Source organism: Strix aluco, chromosome Z (assembly GCF_031877795.1).
Source record: "Strix aluco isolate bStrAlu1 chromosome Z, bStrAlu1.hap1, whole genome shotgun sequence".
Taxonomy (NCBI): domain Eukaryota; kingdom Metazoa; phylum Chordata; class Aves; order Strigiformes; family Strigidae; genus Strix; species Strix aluco.
Window position 1 is genome coordinate 23,780,899 of NC_133971.1, and position 20,921 is coordinate 23,801,819.

At 42.8% G+C, this 20,921-nt stretch overlaps 1 protein-coding gene across 6 annotated transcripts in view; it reads right to left on the reverse strand.

Moving 5' to 3' along the window:
* PALM2AKAP2 (PALM2 and AKAP2 fusion) overlaps window positions 1–20,921 on the reverse strand; it is a 270,772-nt gene that overhangs the window by 154,022 nt on the left and 95,829 nt on the right. For all 6 annotated transcript variants that reach the window (XM_074811959.1, XM_074811957.1, XM_074811963.1 and 3 more), the window contains exons 4-5: window positions 7,134–7,248; window positions 6,508–6,529 (exon numbers count right to left, since the gene is read on the reverse strand). In XM_074811959.1, the coding sequence (XP_074668060.1) occupies window positions 6,508–6,529; window positions 7,134–7,248 (137 nt within the window). The remainder of the gene's footprint in view (window positions 1–6,507; window positions 6,530–7,133; window positions 7,249–20,921) is intronic.

Sequence of the window (20,921 nt, forward strand, 5' to 3'; positions counted from 1 at the left end):
TTTTTTTTATTTTCAGCAGTAGAGCCTAGGAGAAGTAACTGTTTAGGACACAGCTGACTGAGCAATGGCCAGCAACAGCTGCCTTCTTTTGTAGGGTTTCTTGACTCTGATGAGAAATTGGTACAATGCTTGGTGTTGTTATTCTGGGAAATATCACCAGCAAATGAGCCGGCCATTATTGCAAACGGAAGTAATTTCTCAGAAGAAAGAAATGGGGACTGTGTTTCTGGACCAGAACAAGAAGGCACTTTGTGTTCTGGAAATGGCAGAAATCTAGTAACTATTCACCCTGTAGAGTGTACTGCTGGAACAGTAGTTTCAGTACACGCTCATCCAGTGACTTGAGTGACAGACCTATCTGTCCCCACGTGGGTGTAATCAATGCAGACTTGTGCTGCTTAGCTAATCATCCTTACTTATTTTGCAGTTCATAGAATAAACAGGCACGGTTAGGGTGCAGTTCTCCTCTCTAGGCAGTGCAGAAGGCAAAATCCTTTGCAAGTGTTTGTTTTTCCCAAGTGCCTGTACAGGGAACTGAGCTGCCCATCTTGGCAGATAGCACCGCTGACATCTAGCAGTAAGCAAGATCAGTTGTACAGCTTGATGATGAAATTCTCACTTTGATGGTGTACATGTCTGTGGACCTTAGTAAGTTGGGTTTTTTTGCCTCCTGTATTAGGAGATAATACCTAGGTAAGTGTTAGGTGTCATTAATATCAACTCAATTTTACAAGGAGCGGAAGAGATGCAAATTAGCATTTCATTCACTTGAGAAGACAGAACATAAATTAAAGCATTTGAACTGACTGCATTCAGTACCTTAATTTCAACCTTTGATGAGTTATTAATATCTAAGGATGCCATAAAGCATGTCTTGCGGCTTTTTGTACTACTTACAACGTACTGTGTTGCAGGACTATGGCACTCTTCCACATTATCAGACAAGTGCTTGGGAAAATATGTGGGGCAAGATAATCCTTCAAGGGTGCTTACACAAAATTAAACCTTCAGAACTGCTCAGAATAGCTCCCACGCAGAGGCTTGTGGCCAAATGTCAGATGAGCTCATTTTCCAAGGGCTGGATTATCCTTAAAAAGTCTGACTACTTCTAAAATTAGTGGTAGGTCTTCTGCAAATACTGGCTCCTGGGGCAGGGCTGTTCCACCTGCAAAGCCCTCTGGGGCTCCACAGGGCTATATCAGAGGGAACAGAGATTATGACCCTCCCACCATGTTTGTAAGACCATGAATGGAGGTTTAAGCAGGAAGCTTTGCTACAAGCCTGACTCTGATTTAGTGAATCATGCTTTAAACTAATGAACTTAGGAGGTAGGTTCCACAGCTGATACCTGTATATACTTAAGCAACAGGGTGGATGGGTGTACCTACCAGAGCAGTAAGGAACACGCCCCAACCCTTTCCAAAGGCAAGAACCCTAAGTTCAGCCACCTCAAGTGCATGTATGACAATGTATGTAATCTGAGCAACAAGCAGAGGAACTAGAGTTCTGTGCCCAGTCTGAGAAATGTTATAGGAATCACAGAAACTTGTTGGGAAAACTCACATAATGGGAAAACCACAATGGTTGGCTACAAACACTTTCAGAAAGATAGGAAGGGAAGAAGAGGAGGTGGAGTTGCACTTTATGTGAAAGAGAAATTTTATAGAGGAGAGCTCTGGAGACCATGACAGTTCTAACAGTTCTACTGAATGAATGTCTTTGGATCAAGATCAGAGGGATCATCACCAAAGGAGACCTTATGTTAGGTATCTGTTACTGACCTCCCAATCAGGATGATGAAGCCAACAAAACCTTACTTTTGCTGCTCAGGGAAGTCTCTGGCCAACAGAACCTGGTCCTCATGAGTGGCTTCAGTTACCCAGACTGGGTAACTGGTTGGAAAAAAAATAAAATTCATGCACAAGCCATCCATCAGGTTCCTGGAATGCAGTGAGGACTGCTTCCTGCTATAGATGCTGGACATGTTGACTAGGAGTAGCACATTGCTAGGTTTACTGCTCACAAACTGAGAAGACTTACTTGACAACATAATTACCAATGATAGCATTGGATACAGTGACCAAAACATTATGGAGTTTAAGATCCTGCTGAGCACACCGAAGACCAGTAGTAGGATGAAGACCCCAAATTTTAGAAGAGCCAACTTTAATATGCTCAGAGCCCAGCTGTGAGGGATTCCATGGGAAGCATCCATGGAGGGCAAACGAGCTTGTGAGTACTGAAAGTTGTTCAAGAATAGTCTCCTGGCAGCACAAGAACAGTCCATCCTCTACAAAAACAAAGGAAGAAGGATGAACAAAAGACCACCATGGCTTAACAATGAGGTTTTAAGTGTAATTAAAAGCAAAAAAGAAGCATACTGGCTATGGCAAGGCAGCCAAATAGCCATTGAGGACTACAAGAACCTTGCTAGGGCATGCAGAGATGCAGTCAGGAAGGCTAAGGCTCAGCTAGAACTGAAATTGGCCAAAGATGTCAAGTGCAACAAGAAAGGGTTCTTCAGATTTTTGAACAGTAAGCAGAAGCACAGGGAAGACATAGGCCCATTACTGAATAGGGCAGGGAACTAGTCACTAACAATGCTAACAAGGCAGATGTTCTCAATACCTTCTTTGCCTCTGTCCTTACTGGTGTAGCTGGACCCCAGATCACAAGATCAAGTAGCTATTACAACTCATGTGGTGACCCACCAGTAGTGGAGGAAGGGCTGGTCTGCGGCCTCTCACAAGAAATCAACCCACATAAATCCATGGGTCTGATTGGAATCAACCCCAGAGTATTAAGAGAAGTGGCTGACATTGTTGCAAGGAGACTATAATATTTGAAAGTCATGAATATCAGGATGTCCCTGATGACTGGAAGAGGGAAAATGTTATACCCATCTACAGGAAGGCACCAAAAGAGGACCCAGGAAACTAGAAGACCATTGGTCTTACTTCATTCCTTGGGAAAGCGATGGACTGAGTCCTCCCTAGAAAACTATTACAAACCAAATGAAGCAGGTGATTGAGAAAGGCCAGCGTGGATTTACCAAGGGAAAATCATGACAGACTAACCTGATTGCCTTCTACAACAAAATAACACCTTCTGTTGACCTGGGGAGAGCAGTGGATGTTGTTTACTTGGACTTCAGCAAAACTTTTGACACTGTTTCCCACAGCCTTCTCCCGGACAAACTGGCAAGATACAGATTGGATGAGTGGTCTGTGAGGTGGATGGTAAATTGGCTAACAGGCTGCACTCAGAGGGTGGTGATCAATGTTTTTTGCTCAGGTGGCCAGAGGTGCTGTAATTGTGGCAGCCATAGATGCAGATCAAATTAAAAAGTTACTTAAAACCTACAACTAAAAAACAATTGCTGATGAGTTTTTACAGGACACATGAAAAGTGGTCTACAAAGATCTGTACTTGACTCCTCTGAGGACATGCTTGTCTGTTTTGCTGTTGGGCTGTACAGATGTTCAGGATCAGAGGACAGAAAACCTGAAAACTGTCTAAGCCATGTGCTGGGAACTATACAGTCCAGTCCAGGTTTCCAGAGCCACATCTTTGCCAAATATATGCTAATACATACCAAATTCAAACAGAGGTCTGTGCAAACTGTAGTTACTGTAATAGTGGCTTCTGTATGTTGGCTGAAGTAGCAACATGTAGTTTGTGTACAGATGGCCAAAGACCGTAAAGGACAAATTTACCCCTGAGGCAAATTCAACAGACAAGGGAGTTACATCAGATCTTAATGTGGCTTTTATTTTATATATACATTGAGCCATAAACATATACATACAGAGTAAGAGCTCTCTCTCCTTCCCAGCTGTTCACAATGCATGCAGCATAGCACTACAGCATGCCTGGTTCTGACTGCGGCTGTGAGCAGCAACAAATTATGTCATTCCTAGCATCATCTCAGGCCTAATTTAATGGAGAGCTTGTCAGTGACAAGCCACCAAGTTGCTGGCAGAAGCATGACTGCAGGTGACAGGGCCACAGCCCTGAGCCTTAGCATTTCTGCTCTGCTTTCTCTTGCGTGGTAATCTACAAAGACAAGTGTGTTTGTACACTGGAAAATTTGGGATTTATGGTTTTTGTGCCTGGATCACTTCAAGCTCAGAAATGCTCATTGACAAAACCAGCTGTTTTCTGGGAAGGGTGGGAAGGACACAGAGAGTCACTTTATCAGCCACTGGCACTACCACCACTTCTCCCCTTCCCTTGCAGCCTTCATCTAGACCCCTCTGGGCTTTCTGCACACTCAAAACCTCCATCACCACCGCATATACGGCACAAAAACATGCGCAGGGACACAATGGTGAGATAAATCACTTTCTGTACTGTCATCGCATTTAGAATAAAGGGAAGGATGGACAGAGAGCAAACTAAGGTGAGGCTTATGGACTTGAAGTCTTTCAGGATATTACATCAATTGAAGAAATTACCCCAACAGGTCAGTGTTGGTTTGTGTATGTGTTTTACACAGCCTTCCCATGTTACCCAATGGCTCCTACCATCTTCCCCTGCAGTGTGTTACAGACAGTTGCCAGATGACTGATCTGCTACAACAAAGCAAGTCCTACAAGTTTTTGAAGGAAGGAAAAATCTATGGTACCAAAGTCCTCGCAGTTAGCTATCTATGTGTTTTCTTCCTCCTCTGATCAGTAACCCTCACAGACTGTTGTCAGAAAGAAAACAGAGGACCTGCTAGTCTTTCACCATGTGAAGATGTGTGGTCACATAGTGCCCCCAGTGGCAGGGCTAACAGGACAGCTTGCAGCCTTGGTCATCCCTAGAGGTGCAGAGTATGGTACTGCTTAGAGGATGACCCGGGCCTGCCTCAGCCCACAGAGAGCAGCTGATGAGAGGAAGAAACAAGATATATATATAGAGAGCAAGTGGCCTGAAAGAGAAGAGGCACCAGTTAACGCCTTTACTCCCTGTTCCCTCGGCTTGCACATTTATTCCTGAGGCACTCTCTTCTCTTTGGCATAATTTTGCAGTTTTCTGTTACTCTTCAGAAATCACGAGCTGTCTTTGCTTCTGGCTCAGTCTGTGAAGGAGGGATTAAGTGAAACTAGGCAAAATCTGGAGATCAGTGAGGCTCCTCTTGAACCCAATGAAATACTACATTGCTACAAGAAAATACCTTTGAGGAAACTACTGCTTCATAGTCACTACCTGGGGCTTCCTTTCATTCCCCTTTTATCACAACATGTGTGAAAAGGCAGGCTGGAGTCATAAAAGCTCCTGCACACTTTGGGTACTAATTCCTTTAGGCACTATTCCTCTTCTGGAAACTTACCAACAACCATGGTGAAACTTTGCATAGGTATAAAATACTTGCCATTCTGGATCTTTATGTACTTTGTGGTAGCCAATTTCAGACGCTCCAGGAGGAAGGAAGAGTAAGTTCTTACCATGGAGCATGGAACTTTTTTTTTTTTTTTTAACAATGGGTTTTAATGTAAGATTTGAATTATATTGCTAACAGAAGTGAAAATTTCTGAAGTAGATCTTCGAGTTAAAAAGAAAACCCTCTTACTAAGTAATATTAATCACCTCAGAAAGACAGCTTCAAGTCAGCTCATATACTAAAGTTACCCACATACTACATATTAACCTTCCATTGTGTCCCCGTGCTTTAATGTTAGGATCATCCTACATATTCCTCATCTGTACTCACAGTACAGCTGGGTATGACTTTGTCAGCAGCTGGAGGAGCTAGTATTGACCTCAGTATTTTGAATCTTGTCAGTTCAAAGACATGTACAGAGAATGAGTGTCTGGAGCACAGATTTCTCTGCAGATGGATCATCATGATATCCTTCCTGGGTCCTAAGGGTCCTGGAGAGGCACTGCAAGGGTCTCTCTAGCTTCCTGGGAACCAACCATATTATTTGCTCACTCAAACACCTAAATGTATTTATAACTCATTATTTAGACTGATCACACACAGTGTGACACTGAGTTCATAAACTAGGAATTACTACATTCTCATCCACCCATGCAAGTTTTCCTGTTGTAAGAATCATCACGCAAAGAATATCGTTCATCAGCGAAGTAATCTAATGTTAATAATTGTTCCTGTATATTAGGAATAGTCCTCATTGTATTTAACTGTTTATTAACAGAGCATGAGCACATACAGTGGATAAGATTGAGCACAGAGAGGTGAAAAGGAGTCTGCAATGCGGGGCTATCATGGTGAAAGGAGTCAATAACATAGAAGTTGTATGATGTCTGTTTTAAGTCATCCATGCTGTTTTTACCCTTGTGTACACATAAGAAGAGGTGGAGCTCTGCCAGAGGAATAGTGTTTCACCACAGTAATGACGTTTGTGCTTGCACTATAACAATACCAAAGAAAAAGGTAATGACTCTTGCAATAAATCAGAAACATACAATGAAGAGAACCCCCACTCTGTAAACCTTTGCAACAAAGCTATAGTAATAACTCTTGTTAAAAGCAAAGCATAATAAAAAGGCACTTACCACCATCCTGTGGTGAGAAACTCTGTGAAGGGAAAAAATAAGATGTTTGGTTAAACCTTTCATATTTTGGGTATAATTTGTGTGAAGTCTTGATTTTTATGCTAGGCTTGCTTTTATGGTTGTCTGTAATTTTTAAATTGGTAACTGGGGATGCAGCTCCTCAGGTTTAGGTGCCATTAGAGGCTGAGGGACAGGGTGTAACTAAAAGGAGAACACTGCTGTTTCTTGCAGGCTGTAATGTTCAGAAGCTGTGTTTTTGGTGAGTGATACTATTTCTGGGTGCCACTGTGAGCAGGGAAGTTTGAGATGCCTTTCAGGATCCTGCTGACATCTTTCAGTGGGGCTGAAAGCTCACATTGTTTCCCTACAGATAAGCTAGAGAGATAATCTCTGAACTTCCTCTTCAAAAAAAGCTAGAGGGGGAAGGGGAAATCCAAATAACCCAACCAAAGTCGATCTGACACCCCTGTATCTTTTCTAGTCCTGTTCATCCTGGTTTGAGCTACATGCTCTGCAACTGTCCTCAATCTTCCCATAAGTGCATGAATTATAACTGCTGCTTTCAGTCTACTTCACTAAGAGTCTACCTTGATTTCAATCTGTGCCTGGGTGTCTTTTTTAAATACCTTTTGCAAGTTGTCGAAGGATTTCTCAGTCTCCTTTAGTTTCTCCAAAATGATTTGTTCTTTGGCAGATATTTGGGACTCCTCACTTTCTAATTTCTGTATTTCTTGTTCCAGCCTGTAGAAGACAGACAGACATGCACATACACACAAAAATAAAACATGTTAAAATTATTTCAATGAGCCCTAGTTTCCTAGGTATTTCAAATGTCATCAGGAACAACTTTCACTCTTATTATTCACACTGCTTTCCTAGTGCACGAAGGCCACATGAATTATTTGTAAAACAGACAGAACTAATTAAAAGAAAAACAGTAATCTTCTTATCCACTTCTGCAAAAGCATGTACAGATTAACTAAAAATATACCTTGGTATCACTTCACCCCAACTCCCGTAACATCTTTCAGATATGCACATTCATTTTAGAAATCACAGTACGGGATATAACCATGAATATGCAGCAATAATTAGAGGAATAGGTGTCTTCTAATGCTTCCGCACTCCAGACAATGAAACTGGAAGCAGTTGTTGGAAGCTGGCAGTCAAACAGTTGTGTTAGGAGTTTCTCTTGAACCAGTACTTTGCCCACTCCTGACAATAACACTTTGTGATATCCATCCATGCTTTCTGCTGTTGCAGCATGATACTGGGTAATAAAATACACAGGCTGCTCAGAAAATACACCAGTTTTGCTAGGTAGTAAACATTCAGCACTCTTGTTTCTCTTGTTGAGACCTAATGGCACTCACTCCTTAAGGTGTTTTGCTTGTGATTTGGGATACACTTTAATCAGGGTTAGATTCTCCATTACTTTAACTCTAACCTCCTTTTATTGCCATGATTTATGTAGGTGAAGGAATATTCCCTTTTTCTCTCTCTCTATTTTTATATATATCACCATCTTTATTTTCTCACTTTTGAACAACAGAAAAATCTGTAATATAAGCTAAGATGAACACTTTTGAACAGGGATAGTTACCTAAAACTCCTGTTGTCTATAGAAAGAGCTGTAGCTGTTCACAGCTTTTTGGACCATATTCTTTTGACCACAACAGATCAGCATCACCCAGTACTTTTCTTACCCATGGCTGTTTGCTTCTGCCTTTCTGCCACCACGTCTTAAGTGAAGGATCAGGGCACTGATCCAAGCTAGTGGGACATATTTTTTTCTCTTACCCAGCCCTGCTCAGCACAAGATTTCATTAATGCTTGTTCAATCACAAGGCAGAGGGCAAGGAGAAGGTGATAGTGAGCAGGTAGGGAGAAGGGAGGGAGGGATTACTCCTTTCAGGGACTTGACAGATTGAGTTGCTTGTGAAATTCCTGTACCTAAATAGAGATGCAGTGATCTAACTTAAGGAACCCACCTGGGAAATTTTTCCCCACTTTTTAATTGTGCAAGGATGCACAATTGTGTGGCACTCGCTGATAACTGTTTTCATTAGAGGGAGTCAAAATTGTCACAGCCTCAAGTTGTTGAAGATGGAAAAAGGGAGAGTTTGCTCCCCTGCAGTATGCAAATAGTTAATACTCACCAATTTGTGGTGGTTTGTTGAACCACCATTTTTCTCTTAAAGGCAAGCCCCTCATCTCCAAGTTTAAATGGCTTAATTGCAGTGTTTTTACAAGGAACTGTTGGAAAATACTGCTCCAAACCACTTAATGTTTTCTCAAAATTAATACAAAAACTTAAAAAATGCAAAATATTTTGAAACAAAATCTTTTGTTCTGCTGAAATGGAACAATTTGATACAGGACGAATTTTCCCCCTCATGCTATGATTCAGGGAGAAAGCTTTCAAAAAATACTGTTTCATCTTGACTTTTCTTCCTAGGAAATTTTTAAAAATACCTAGTGAAATGAAAAAATCATTTGTCACTGAGGTCAGCCATTGCCCTGCTCGTACTTAATGAGTTTAGAAGTCAACACGAAGGTGGCTTCTTTTCCTTCCCTATCCCTGGAAACAATTAGTAGATCCACATACATTTATACCTTGTTGATAAAGACATTTGAAATATTCTGCTGTGCTGTCTGGTGAAATTACATTGTGAAGCTGGGAGACTTGGGGTTTACTAGTATGTTCTTTTTCTTCCCAAGTGAATCACTAAGCAGCATTTTCAGGATACATATTCTGTAGCCTGGTACATTTTCCTAACTATATGATCCAGTAAGAGACTGGAAAATGGGAGTGCGTAGAAGTCAGCAACAACAAAACACAGAGGAAGAAAGTAGTCCTTTTTCTTTCAAATGAACTGGATATTAGTTAATTTATGACAATGAAAACACTATGAGTACATGTAATGTGAGGCAACTCATTTGATGTGAGTAAGGTTCTAAACAGGTAGCCTCCTTGTAATTTGGGGTTATCATAAGTCACCATTTTTTGTGCACCAGCTCAAAACTGTAGAAGGTTTGTCATGAATTGTTTTGTCTTTCAGTGAAAGTTTGCTTCTAATGCATGCAGATGTGCTCTTGCACACGCAGGCCTAATCATTGATTTGATTTATATTTTCTTACTTTCTGGCTACTTGCTCTTTTGTTTTTACTTGTTTACTCCTCTTTTATCCTCCCCTCTTGGTTCACTTCCTTGGTTTCTGCTTTCTTAGTGCCAGCCTATCCTCACCATTAAAACAAGTTGGACAGATGCAACATTGTTACTCTATTTTGCAAGACATTTTGTTGTGAGGGTTTTCTGTTGCTTGGTTGTTTTTTTCTCCCCCCCCCCCGGATCCTTTCTTCAGTTCCTTTTAGAAGCAGTATTAACAACAACTTACTAAAGAGGAAAGGGGTGGAGACACAGCTGCCAGGATTTGGAAACATGGGTGAAGCTGGTAGGGACACAGATTTCCTATGTGACATTAAGAATGTATACAAACTCATAGGTGCAAACCGCCCTTTTCCCACTGAAATCAGATTGAGAATCTCCCAGGCTCTGTGTGGGTCTGAATTCCTAATTGTGGCAGGAAAAATACGGATCATTCAGCCTGAATGTTCTTGTTAGATAGCACAGGGGTCATATACCAAGCATTACTACCCATAGGAAGTTGCCTGATACCTTTTTGCTTAATTTTATATCATCTGTACTTTCTAGGCTTAAAGGCTGAGGTAATGCTGCTGAGGTACTGAGGTAACGGAAATACTCAAGGGCACAGTTTCCATGTGAGCTGTTGTATACATTCATCAGTAAACCATCTGGGCACCACAGACCTCACTGGAAAATTTGGACTTTCTTTGGGCTGCCTTTTTACAGCAGTTCAAAAACTAAAACCATAATGCAAACCAAAGGCTGTTTTGCATGCTGTATTTTTTAGTGAGCTTCGTATCATCAGAACTGCTGCGTGATAAGGAGAACTGCCTGCTTTTTCGGTAACAAGATACAACAGAGGCATGCAAATTTGGGCCGCATTAATATCACACCTATTTCAAGCAACATGCCATATAATGGCTTAAACAGTAATAAATCCATTCAGAGTGCACATGTACACATACATGCATATACAAAGTGCTTACATTCTTCCTGTGTAAACCTGTTAAATATTGAATAACATCCTTTTCTTCTAGCCCAGTTTAAAAAGGACGTGCTTTAATTGTCATTTGACACCTGGCAAGGAAACCTTCTAATTCCCTTGTTCCTGGCTTCTTAACAGATTTCAGGCTGGTGTTTGAAAGACTGCAATAAAGCCAATTAAATAAACAACTACAGTATCTGGAGTACTATAGGGGAAAAAAAAAAAGACAAAAATCGGAGATCCAGATGATGTAGAAGTAGTGTAAAACAGACTGTTAGTATTGCTGCTCATTGGCCTAAGAGTTATCTGATCACTGGGATTTGCTAAATGGTCAGCCATGAGATCAGACCATGATGCTTCTTCCAGCTGGGGCTTGAAAATTCCCAGTGATGGGGGAAAAAAATAAAGTTCTAAGGCTACTTGCAGCCTTTCTCTTTTATAGCCTGTAGCTATCAGACATCACGCCCTGCAAAATTCAGACCAGAACCATTCAATAATGCAGGGGAAGAGGATGAACCAGACTGCTAAAGGAAGTCTGGACCGTGTGTTTGGCGGGATTTTGACCTAAGCAGGTGGTCACACGAGTGTAGGCCAGGCTGACAGTGCAGTTTCTGAGAGGACTGCAGGTGGACGCAGCGAATGAAACCTCCTGCAGAGATGCTGAGATCAGGGACCACAGGAGCTGTCAGGCGGCACAGAAGACTTTAATTTAGGTGACAAGAAGGGGAGTTAAGAAGGGACATCTAAGAGGTTAAGATGCAGAAGGAGGGGTTTTGTACTGTGGTAGGTGTACATATGCATATATGTTTAGCACTCAGTATCCAGCAAACATTATGTTTGGATGGAGGGCTCTGTTTTGTGCTCCAGACTGAAGGTGATGAATGCGCTTTCTCTAGGTGAGGGATTTCCTCTGTTTTCCATGCTAAGAGGTTGAAATCCACAGACTTGGGCTGTCATTTTCCTCTCTGATGAAAGGCAGAGGCTGTTCTGACGCAAGGTGCCTTTACCTTGAGCCCAGGAGGGACCCTGAGCAGGATCCTGCAGGGCACTCACACAACTGGTGCAGAGTCACTCTACTTTGCAACAGCAGCACACAAATCTCAAGTAAGCAGAACTATGCCTGAAAAAAACAGCCTTCTCTATCCAGCTAATTAGCTCTGGCAGGCACATGATTTCTAGAGATACCTACATTTGGCTCAGCAGTGTTTTGTTTTTCAGGGTGGGATGGTAACAGCATTATAAACAGGGAAAACAGCTGCAGGTTTATGGACCAGTTTCTTTAGCCTGTACTAACTCTGCATGCTGGGTTGCACCTGAGAAATACTCATGTCATTTCTGCAATGAAGATAGAAATGTAATAGAAGTTATGACTGCAGCATACACACTGACATGCCAGTGGAAAAAAGAACATTCATCAGCACTAACAAGGAAAATATACAAGCATTCAGAATTTAAGAGGAAAACAGGAAAGACCTAATCAGAGTAAACACTCAAAAGGAAAAAGTGACGGATGCATATGTACAGTGGGGGACAACTCAGCTGTAAACTGATTATTTTGCCATTGCTTGACTGACGCCCTAAAAAAAAAACTGATATAAAAAACATGAAGAAGACATGGGCCTTCTAAGTAGTTAGTGTCAGGTCTCTCAGAGCTGAACGTCCTGAAGTGTTACAGATGGTATTAAAATGACAGATTCACAAGCAGAGACCTGCAACAAACCCCTCTGTTGCTCACTAAACAGAAAGTAAAACACCAAATTTAGGGATAGCTGGTCTTGCCTGTAAGGATGAAATTGATCTCTGCATAAACTCTATGTTCATCTCAAGGACCTTGCCCTCACAAAGCTTTTGACCACACTGCAAAACCAGAAACTGAAAGTTCATATGCAGGGTCCACGCTTCTGCGAGCACAGAGCCATGTGTCTTTTCTCACAGTGCAAAAGAACACTGTCAAAAATACTCTACCCCATGGGTTTCTCATTCCCACTTCTTGGTCACTGTAAAGGTTTTTGGGGCAGCAGGGTACCTGTTATCTCACCCAGGTTTTAGAATAACCTTGGAAAATGAACTGGAAAGGGGAAAGATAAAGGGATTCCCATGCAAGATGTCTAAGTCTTGCGTTTAGGTTCTTTAAACCAGCACAACTGGAGGAGCTATGGGGAACTGTACCCGAAATCCCAGTCCAGCATCTCAGCCCTTGACATGCTTCCTGTACCTGTATCAACTGTCAAGCACCAGCAACCTGGCTGTAAACTAACATGCTTAAGAAACTGGAGCTGAAACCTAAATGCCACAGCCATGAACAGTGCCCTTCATCTGCTGTAGGGGAGGGGGAAATCACTAACACTTGGTTAGTTTCCATATTGGCTTAGTTTTCTTAGAAAACACTGGCAGTTGTGCCAAAGCCAGTTGGACCATTTGTGGATGTCACTGTATATTGACACACAGCCAGTGCTGATGGCAAAAAACCTGCTCAACTGCAGGTCTGTTGCAGGATCTGAAATGAGATTCCAGAGCTGAGTAATTCAATGCCTCTTAGTTTAGTCTTTCTGCAGAGCTCATCCTTTTTGAACAGTTCACCCTCAAAGAGGAAAGCTGGCAGTGCACATCTTATGATTTCCAAAAGGCTGTTGTTTACAGAGTGCAGCTGATAATCAAGAGCAGCAAACTTAATTAGCATCTTTAAAAAGGCAAAACCTCCATGACTTGAAAGACTGGGAATACATTATCACCAATCAATGCTTGGAAATGAGATTCAGCATGATTCTGAATGAGTTGCTCTGGTAATCTATATGAATCTTTCTGGATACACAGGAAGGGAAACCATTCCATTCACCAAGCAAAACTTACATCCCAGTACCAGCTGATGAACTTGGGAAGAGAGGAAAAACTCTGTAATTCCCTTTGCTGTTTGAAGTAATTGTGTATACATACACACATGCATAGAAAGAGCTGTATATTGGTATTTTGCATCTGCCTGGTTTAGGACCAGGTTAATCCCTGTTATGTTAGACATTTCAAGGCCAGCAAGTCAAGCAATGGCCACAGGATTTCTTGAGAGAAACATGATGAGGTGTGGAACCCAACAGTCATTACCCTGAGTTAGTTAGTAAAACATTGCCTGGTCCAGGTATAGAAGGCTTAGTGTCAGCATAATGCAGATGCTTTGACCCAGAACTGCAGAAGTTATATGACTGAGTCCCTTTTCTTGCCAAAACAACACTGTTTGTCTATTAATTTTTGTCAGTGGTTTGCCTGATGCAGCATTAAATCTAAGCATGGGGACCTTCAGCACTCTCTGGGGTTACTCTTCCTCCAGCTGGAACCACTTTTTCATGACCTGCTTTTTCTCTGTTTTAGAAGGGTGTTATCTCATTCCAGTATCATCTCCTCATATCACCTTAACACAAAACTTCTTGGCCCTATGGCATTTACAGCCCACACTTATTTGTGGACTTTTACAAGTGTGAGCCTTCCAGGGCCAAGTTCTTGCAGTCTTCTTCAAATGGGAGATGTTTCCAGCCTAGGTGAGATTGGAACCTTAAAAACTTCCCACTGTCCCAGGAAAAGGCAGATCACTGACTGGAAGTCAGTGAATCACTATGCCTTGGATGCTTGCCCTGACAGTGGAGGAGCATATGGCTTGACCCTCCTTTGGGAAATGGAAGGAAAAAAAGAGAAAAAAAAAAAAGCCCTGGTCTGAACCCAGTCCCCTGGCCAGTGGCCAAAGAGGTGAAAGAGAGAAGAGTCCACTTATTTTCTCCCTGTTTGCTTGTACCAGAGTGTTTGGATCAGAAAGCTCCCATTTGTGCTCCTGCCTACACTTTAGGCAGGGCCTGGCAGATCTGACCGAGTCCCTTTATTTCCCTGACCAGCTGAGTAAAACCCTGACAGCTTAACCCACTCTGGCAGCATCTGGCTTTTGAATCATCCAGTTCTTGGAGCACTTGTGTTTAAAACAAATGGCACAGATGTCCTGGTTTCTTGGCCCAGCCCTGTGAGATGAAAATGGATATTTAGGCTCTTCCTGGTGAAGCTGGGTTTTGTCTCTCCTCTTCACCATTGCTATCGTTTTCTTCTTCCCTCCCAGCCCAGAGAAAGGGCAAGCCTCCTGCCTCTGGAGCCTCTTGGTCCAGTGTCTAATAAAGTAAATGAAGTGAGAGGCACAACTGTTATAAAATGCTCAGGCTGCACAAAACATGCATCTCGCCGTGTCCAGACAGAGAGGGAGTCACACCAGACAATGTCCGAGACTTACACTGCAAGTACAGGGATGTATCATCTGTGGTTCATTGTTTGGCACCTGCTGGGATGGCAGGAGAAAGGTGGGGAAGATAAAAATAGCCATCTGAGAGAGGCCATGTGCACTGTATTTTGTAATTGCAAGGTGAAGGTGCAAAGACTCAAGGAAGACATTGAACCCTGCAGAAACTTGCTTGCTCTCCCACAGCTTTAAGTAAACTTTGCAGGACGAGCACAGAAGAGTTGTACCTGGGATGCCTGAGGACACACAAGAGTACAAGGGACAAACATGCCCATGTGACTTGCTGTTGTGAAATTCTCTCCCCCTCCCACACTGTGCTTTGCTCCTACCGTTGAGGTGTACTTCAGGGGACAGGCTGGCCACTTTGAGCATGTGGTGTAGGCTCCAGGAAGGCCATAACAATTGTGGTGGGACTTGGTGTGGGAGGGCATGTGTTGCACGATGTGGTCCAGGGAAAGGAGGGTCGCAAGTGCAATTCCCCCCAGCATGAAGTCCTCATATACAGCAGCACACAGAGACTAGAAAAGCAACACAGGTGCAGCCAGCCCTGTGAAAAACAGTTTGCTGGCACACTGCAGCTATGCACATGAAAATTCATTTAGGTTTAGCAACAAATGCCAGCAGTTCAGCTGTACAGTGGACTGTGTTATTTATATCTTGGAAGAGGTCCAAGAAATAGAGGGAGAGCAACTGGGGGATGACTGTTGTGCTCATTCTTCCATAGTGCAGCAGCGCTACCGCAGCGTCACCCAGGGTTAGTACGGATTTACAATCAAAACAAATGCATGACCTCATGCAGCACCCGTACTGCAAGCTGCCAAGGAAGGAGGAGGATTTTTTTGTGCAATTTCTATACATACTGGTATACTGGAGATACACATTCGGTTACCTAGCAACATTTACAGAGAAGGCAGGAAGCCTGGAAAAGGGTGTGAGTTTTATCTTCACCTTCTTTTGTAATGAAGGGAAGTAACAAAAAAAAGAAGCTACTAAAAGTATTTGCCCTGAAGAGATTTCAGGCTCCCATATACAGATTGGGAATACACTTTTTGTTCCTGATTTACAATGTCAGCTGAGAGATGAGCTGCTAAGGGTCATGGGGAGCTCAAGGCAGAGCATGAGCCACGGAAAAGGACCTGGGGGTGTTGATTGACAGCTGGCTGAATATGAGCCAGCAGTGTGCCCAGGTGGCCAAGAAGGCCAATAGCATCTTGGCTTGTATCAGAAATAGTGTGGCCAGCAGGATGAGGGAAGTGGTCATCCCGCTGTACTCAGCACTGGCAAGGCCACACCTTGAATACTGTGTTCAGTTTTGGGCCCCTCACTACAAGAAAGACATTGAGGTGCTGTAGCATGTCTAAAGAAGAGCACCGAAACTGGTGAAGGGTCTAGAGCGCAAGTCCCAAGTAAGTCATTTTACAGAGCTAGCAACTGACTACATACAGCAGACAAGTATGTGCTGCTGGTTTTTCCCTTCTGAATTTTTTTCTGAACTGCATTTTTGCTCTCTTGCTCAGCTGGCAGTGACAAATCTTTCCACTTGTTTTGGGCCAAAGATTGTTGTGATTTTTTTTTTTTTTCAATCTCAAGGATATAAATATTTTTGATGTAAATATTATTCTTCCTCTGATGTACCTATTACTTAGATTGCCTGGAATGGATGTTAATACAACACAGCAGTGGTTATATCAGTATTTGCTTGTTTCTGTGCAGTGCCACATGGCTCTTGGCAAACTCAAGATCTTCCTTAAGATAAATAGTGAAAAAAAAATCATGGACAGTTCTAATTTTCTGGCTGTGTTGATAAGACATAGAAGTTCTTTATTGTCACGAAGACGTGCACCAAAGTTTCACTCTGAGACTCATTGCAAGTGTTGTAGTTCTTCTGAAGGAATTATTTGCAATGATGCACTGAGCTATACTGTAGTATCTCTGGTCATACTGTTCACACAAGGTGTCTAGCTGAACACCAGCAACAAAAAGCACAGTATTATCAGCCTACTGTAATGTCCCGTCAAGTCAGTTAGAAGATTAAGGGATGTTTAAGGAAAGTATATACTAGTTGATAATACATATGCTATATATATTACAGTCCAAGCCTCACCAGGAATACCTGAGAGCATACCTGAAAATTCTCCCATTTGTGGCTTTGCCCTAATGTATATGTAGATATGTTCACACTGAGTGAAAGACAAGTTTTTTCCTGGTAGGGTCTGCCTTTTTTTTTTTTTCCTTATTGCTATTTCTTGTCTTCCTTGAATTCCTGCATGGGTTATTTCCACACTAGGCTCCAGATGAGTCCTCCTCTGCTGAGGCAGAGCACTGACTCCATCCAAAGTCAATGGCAGCTTGTTCCCTAATGCTCACAAACCAGGATTTCACTCCTTGCAGGTTTCCCATTTGGGATATTTTGAATCCCTCCCTGCCCCCATCATGCATGACTCTTAGCAATTTAGGAGCACATGCAAATGACTCCTTCGTATGGTGATCTGATCACCTCTGAAAAATTGCTGCAGTTATTTACTAGAAAAGCAGTGTTGTTAAAAATAGAAGTCATGGACTAGAGTTGTCTGTTTTATCCCTGCTGTAGCCTCCAACAAATCACTTTGCCTGCATTTCCCCATCTTGATCCTATACATTTTGCCAATCCTATACAGTCTAATCATACATCAGACCATGCTTATCCTTGGTAGATCTGTTAGCTGATATTATTAATTATAATAGTCACTGCATATGTGAGGCTTCTATGATTTTGATTTGACTTGACTCAGATTTGCTGCTAATGACTGCATAGACTTTGTAATGGACTTCTGGTGCAAACAAGGCATTAGCTATTTGCTTTCTGCAGCAGTGGCTTAAAATGTGCTGTTTCAAGGAACATGGTACTTACAAGACTACCTGCTGGTGTAAGAAGTAAGTGCTGCCCAGTATCCAGCACTCTGACTTAAGGTACCCCATGTGACTGATTTAATATAGTCTGAGAATCATACTAAAAATGTCCCAGAGAATTCAGGCTGTTATACTGAAAATATGAATCCCCAACCAAATATTATAATTGGTGTGATGACACCTTCCCTCCTGCATCCTGGCTGTCATGTGGCTGCTAAAGCCATGGACCATGGAAAGCTGCAACTTACAGGGATCCCATCTGCCTCCCTCAGACCTTTTTTAACAAACCTTTCCTTGTCTTTTGCACTGTGCTGTAGTCATGACTGCCTGAACCTGTAAGTACCCTCAGAAGCCCTTTACAAAGGAGTTAGATGGGTATGTGCAGCTGACAGTCAGCATGCCTCAGGCACTGAGCTTTATTAGGTCCTTTTAAAAATTCCCCATACTATGTGCCCCTCACAAATAAACAAATGCATTCCCCTGCACTGCTTGCCAAGAGTGACTTCGACAGCCGGGACAGAAAAAGAGCAGTGGGGCAGGAAGGGGAACACCCAGTAGGAGACATTACTTGTTTTGTTTGTTTCTTGATGCAAACAGTTTCTTGAATTGGAGCTTTGCAAATCCGTCCACTTCTGTCATTCACTTACAGGAACTCACAGTTCATTTCTCCAGGGTGAAGGCTGATGAGAGGCAAGGAATGTGTCCTGTGGGAATGGACAAACTCTCCACTGAGAGCAACAAGGGATGCATCAAGCTGCTGCTGCCCTGAGCATGCTGACAGCAGCATCCTGATCCTGCTTCATCCATCTGATCTACCTTAGGGCTTTTATGTTGTGTTCATTTATTTATTTGTTCTTGGCAGCAAGTGTCCCTGCACTCCAGAAAGTGCTGGAACAAACACGGCTTCACCGAGGAGAGGTTTTGCCCTGGTGGGATAACTGCAAGGTTATCTGAAGTGCTCCTGCTGAGGCAAATCAAGCCAATCAGGAAGCCTCCAGAAACGTGGGCTGTGCTCGGTTTGTTGTTTCCACCCTTAGACATTTCCTGCTATTGTTCTTGTCGTTTTCTCTTGAGTGTCCACTGGGCTCGTGGGTGGTGCTGGCAAGTCTTTCTGGGGAGGCCTCCGGTCCTCTTGGGCACATGGAGAGCTCTGTGCTGTTCCTTTCACAGACTCCCAGCACAAATTTCCAGCATACAAGTGCAGGGAAGGTGGGGCTGTGGTGGTAAACTACATCTCACTGAGCAAAGAAAGTGCCTTTTCCTGCTGGCTGTGTTCAGCTGGGCAAGAATGAAATCATGCCATAAAATGATGAATGAATTTTAGCTCAAGAAATTCCTCACCACTCAAGGAGAAGCAGAAGGTGGGTGGGTGGAAGCAGTAAGTCCACAGCATCCTGGGATTCATTGAGAGTTGTGGAAAGCTGGGGAAATACTAACTGTACTCTAGAAATCGACTGCACTAGTTTTACCTCTGCCATCCAGAGCCTAGTTTTCTCTTTCCAGGAGTATAGGAGGTCACCTAAAATGGTCTGACCCCATGACACCATTAGAGGACCAGAGGAGTCATAACTATCCAGGCCTCTGACAGAGAATGCCCATATCTCATTTTTTATTTCTCTGAGTTTCACGATTACATTTTTCTTTCCTCAGATGTATCTCATGAGTTTCTACCTGCAGTGGGAAAGACTGAGAAGAGCTGGGTGCTGCACTCCCATGCTCCTGTCTCAACTAGAAATCACAGCAAACCAGTACCTAGGCCCCCACCACCTGCTCAGGTAATCATGAGTACATCTTTGGTTTTCATCTACAGTATAAGACAACTTCCCATTGCTATGCAGAAATATCAGACAGCAACTGTAATTCTGCAGAGAGATCCCTGGCAGTGTTGTGTCATTTCTGAGCTGTACTGGTGAACAGAGCCAGCTACAGGGCTGTGTGAATGAAGAAACAAGTGAGAAAAACTTCTCTGAGATTGCTCGGGCTTACTCTTCCAGCCCTTTGCTCCACCCTACATCAGCCACACCTGAGTCATTGCTGTCTGATCCCTCACAGTGCTGGTGTGAGAATAAAAAAAAGGAGAGTGAGTTCAATAACATGACAATGCCCTCCTTTTTATTTTCCACGATGGATCATAAGCTTCCCTTACTGCCTCATGGAAAGTTGGAATGAGGCACAATTTTAATTGTGGGAAGCTGAAAAGTTTGCCTTGACTTTGTGCTGCATGTTTGTGGTAGGAGTCAGCTGATGGCTTCCTGCCTGCGTGGCTCTCAAGACGGGTGAAATTCTTGACCCCTGGACTTCCCAAGAGCCACAGAGCTTCCAAGTCAGGATAAAGCAGACATCTGGGTTGATTTGGTTCACGGGAGCAAAAATCAGCCTGTAGAGCATCTGCAGACCAGGATGGGTTAGAAAAGGGATTATTTTCCTTTTTAAGAGAATGTTTAAAAGCATGCCAGGGTCTATGTTTAGATGATTGGCCCGAAGATGGCCACAGGACATAGCAGAGAGGTGTCACAGGACTGCATTTCTGAGGGTAAGTATCATAGAGGAGAATCTCAAAGTGATCTAGCAGTGTGGTAAATCCCTACTTTCTAATAAATTACTTCATACTCACTTCACTATTCTTTCTGCAGCAAGCTGAGGAAAGCCAAGCATAGCCTGATGGGTTCCTGGTTATGGGCTGGCTGGTCGTGAGGAGGTCATTCACCTTCTGTTTCAGTGGATACTATGACTACACAAAACATCCTCCCAGGGGTCTCCTCACCTGTGTGAACAACCTCTACACCTGGAACAGTGGTACTGAGGGATGAGGTAGCAAGGAGAGTGGTCCATGTCACATCTCTGGCAATTCCTGCTACGTAAGTAGGGAACAGAAGCCAGAGTTTTTCAGAATTTTCCTGAAGTCTAAACGGTCTGCTTTGTCTGGTTTTGCCACTCGCAGTGATCTTAATGCTCAAGGATCCTGGCCCAGAGAAAACCTCAGCTTAGTTTTGGCAAACCTATGAATATTCTTGGTTTTACCTGTAAGATTGACCTCCTCATCTCATTTCTGTGTCTGCTATGGTTTTTATGTTGGTATTTGAACAAGACATTCAAGCAAAATAAATTCTTGTAAGAATGATCAATAA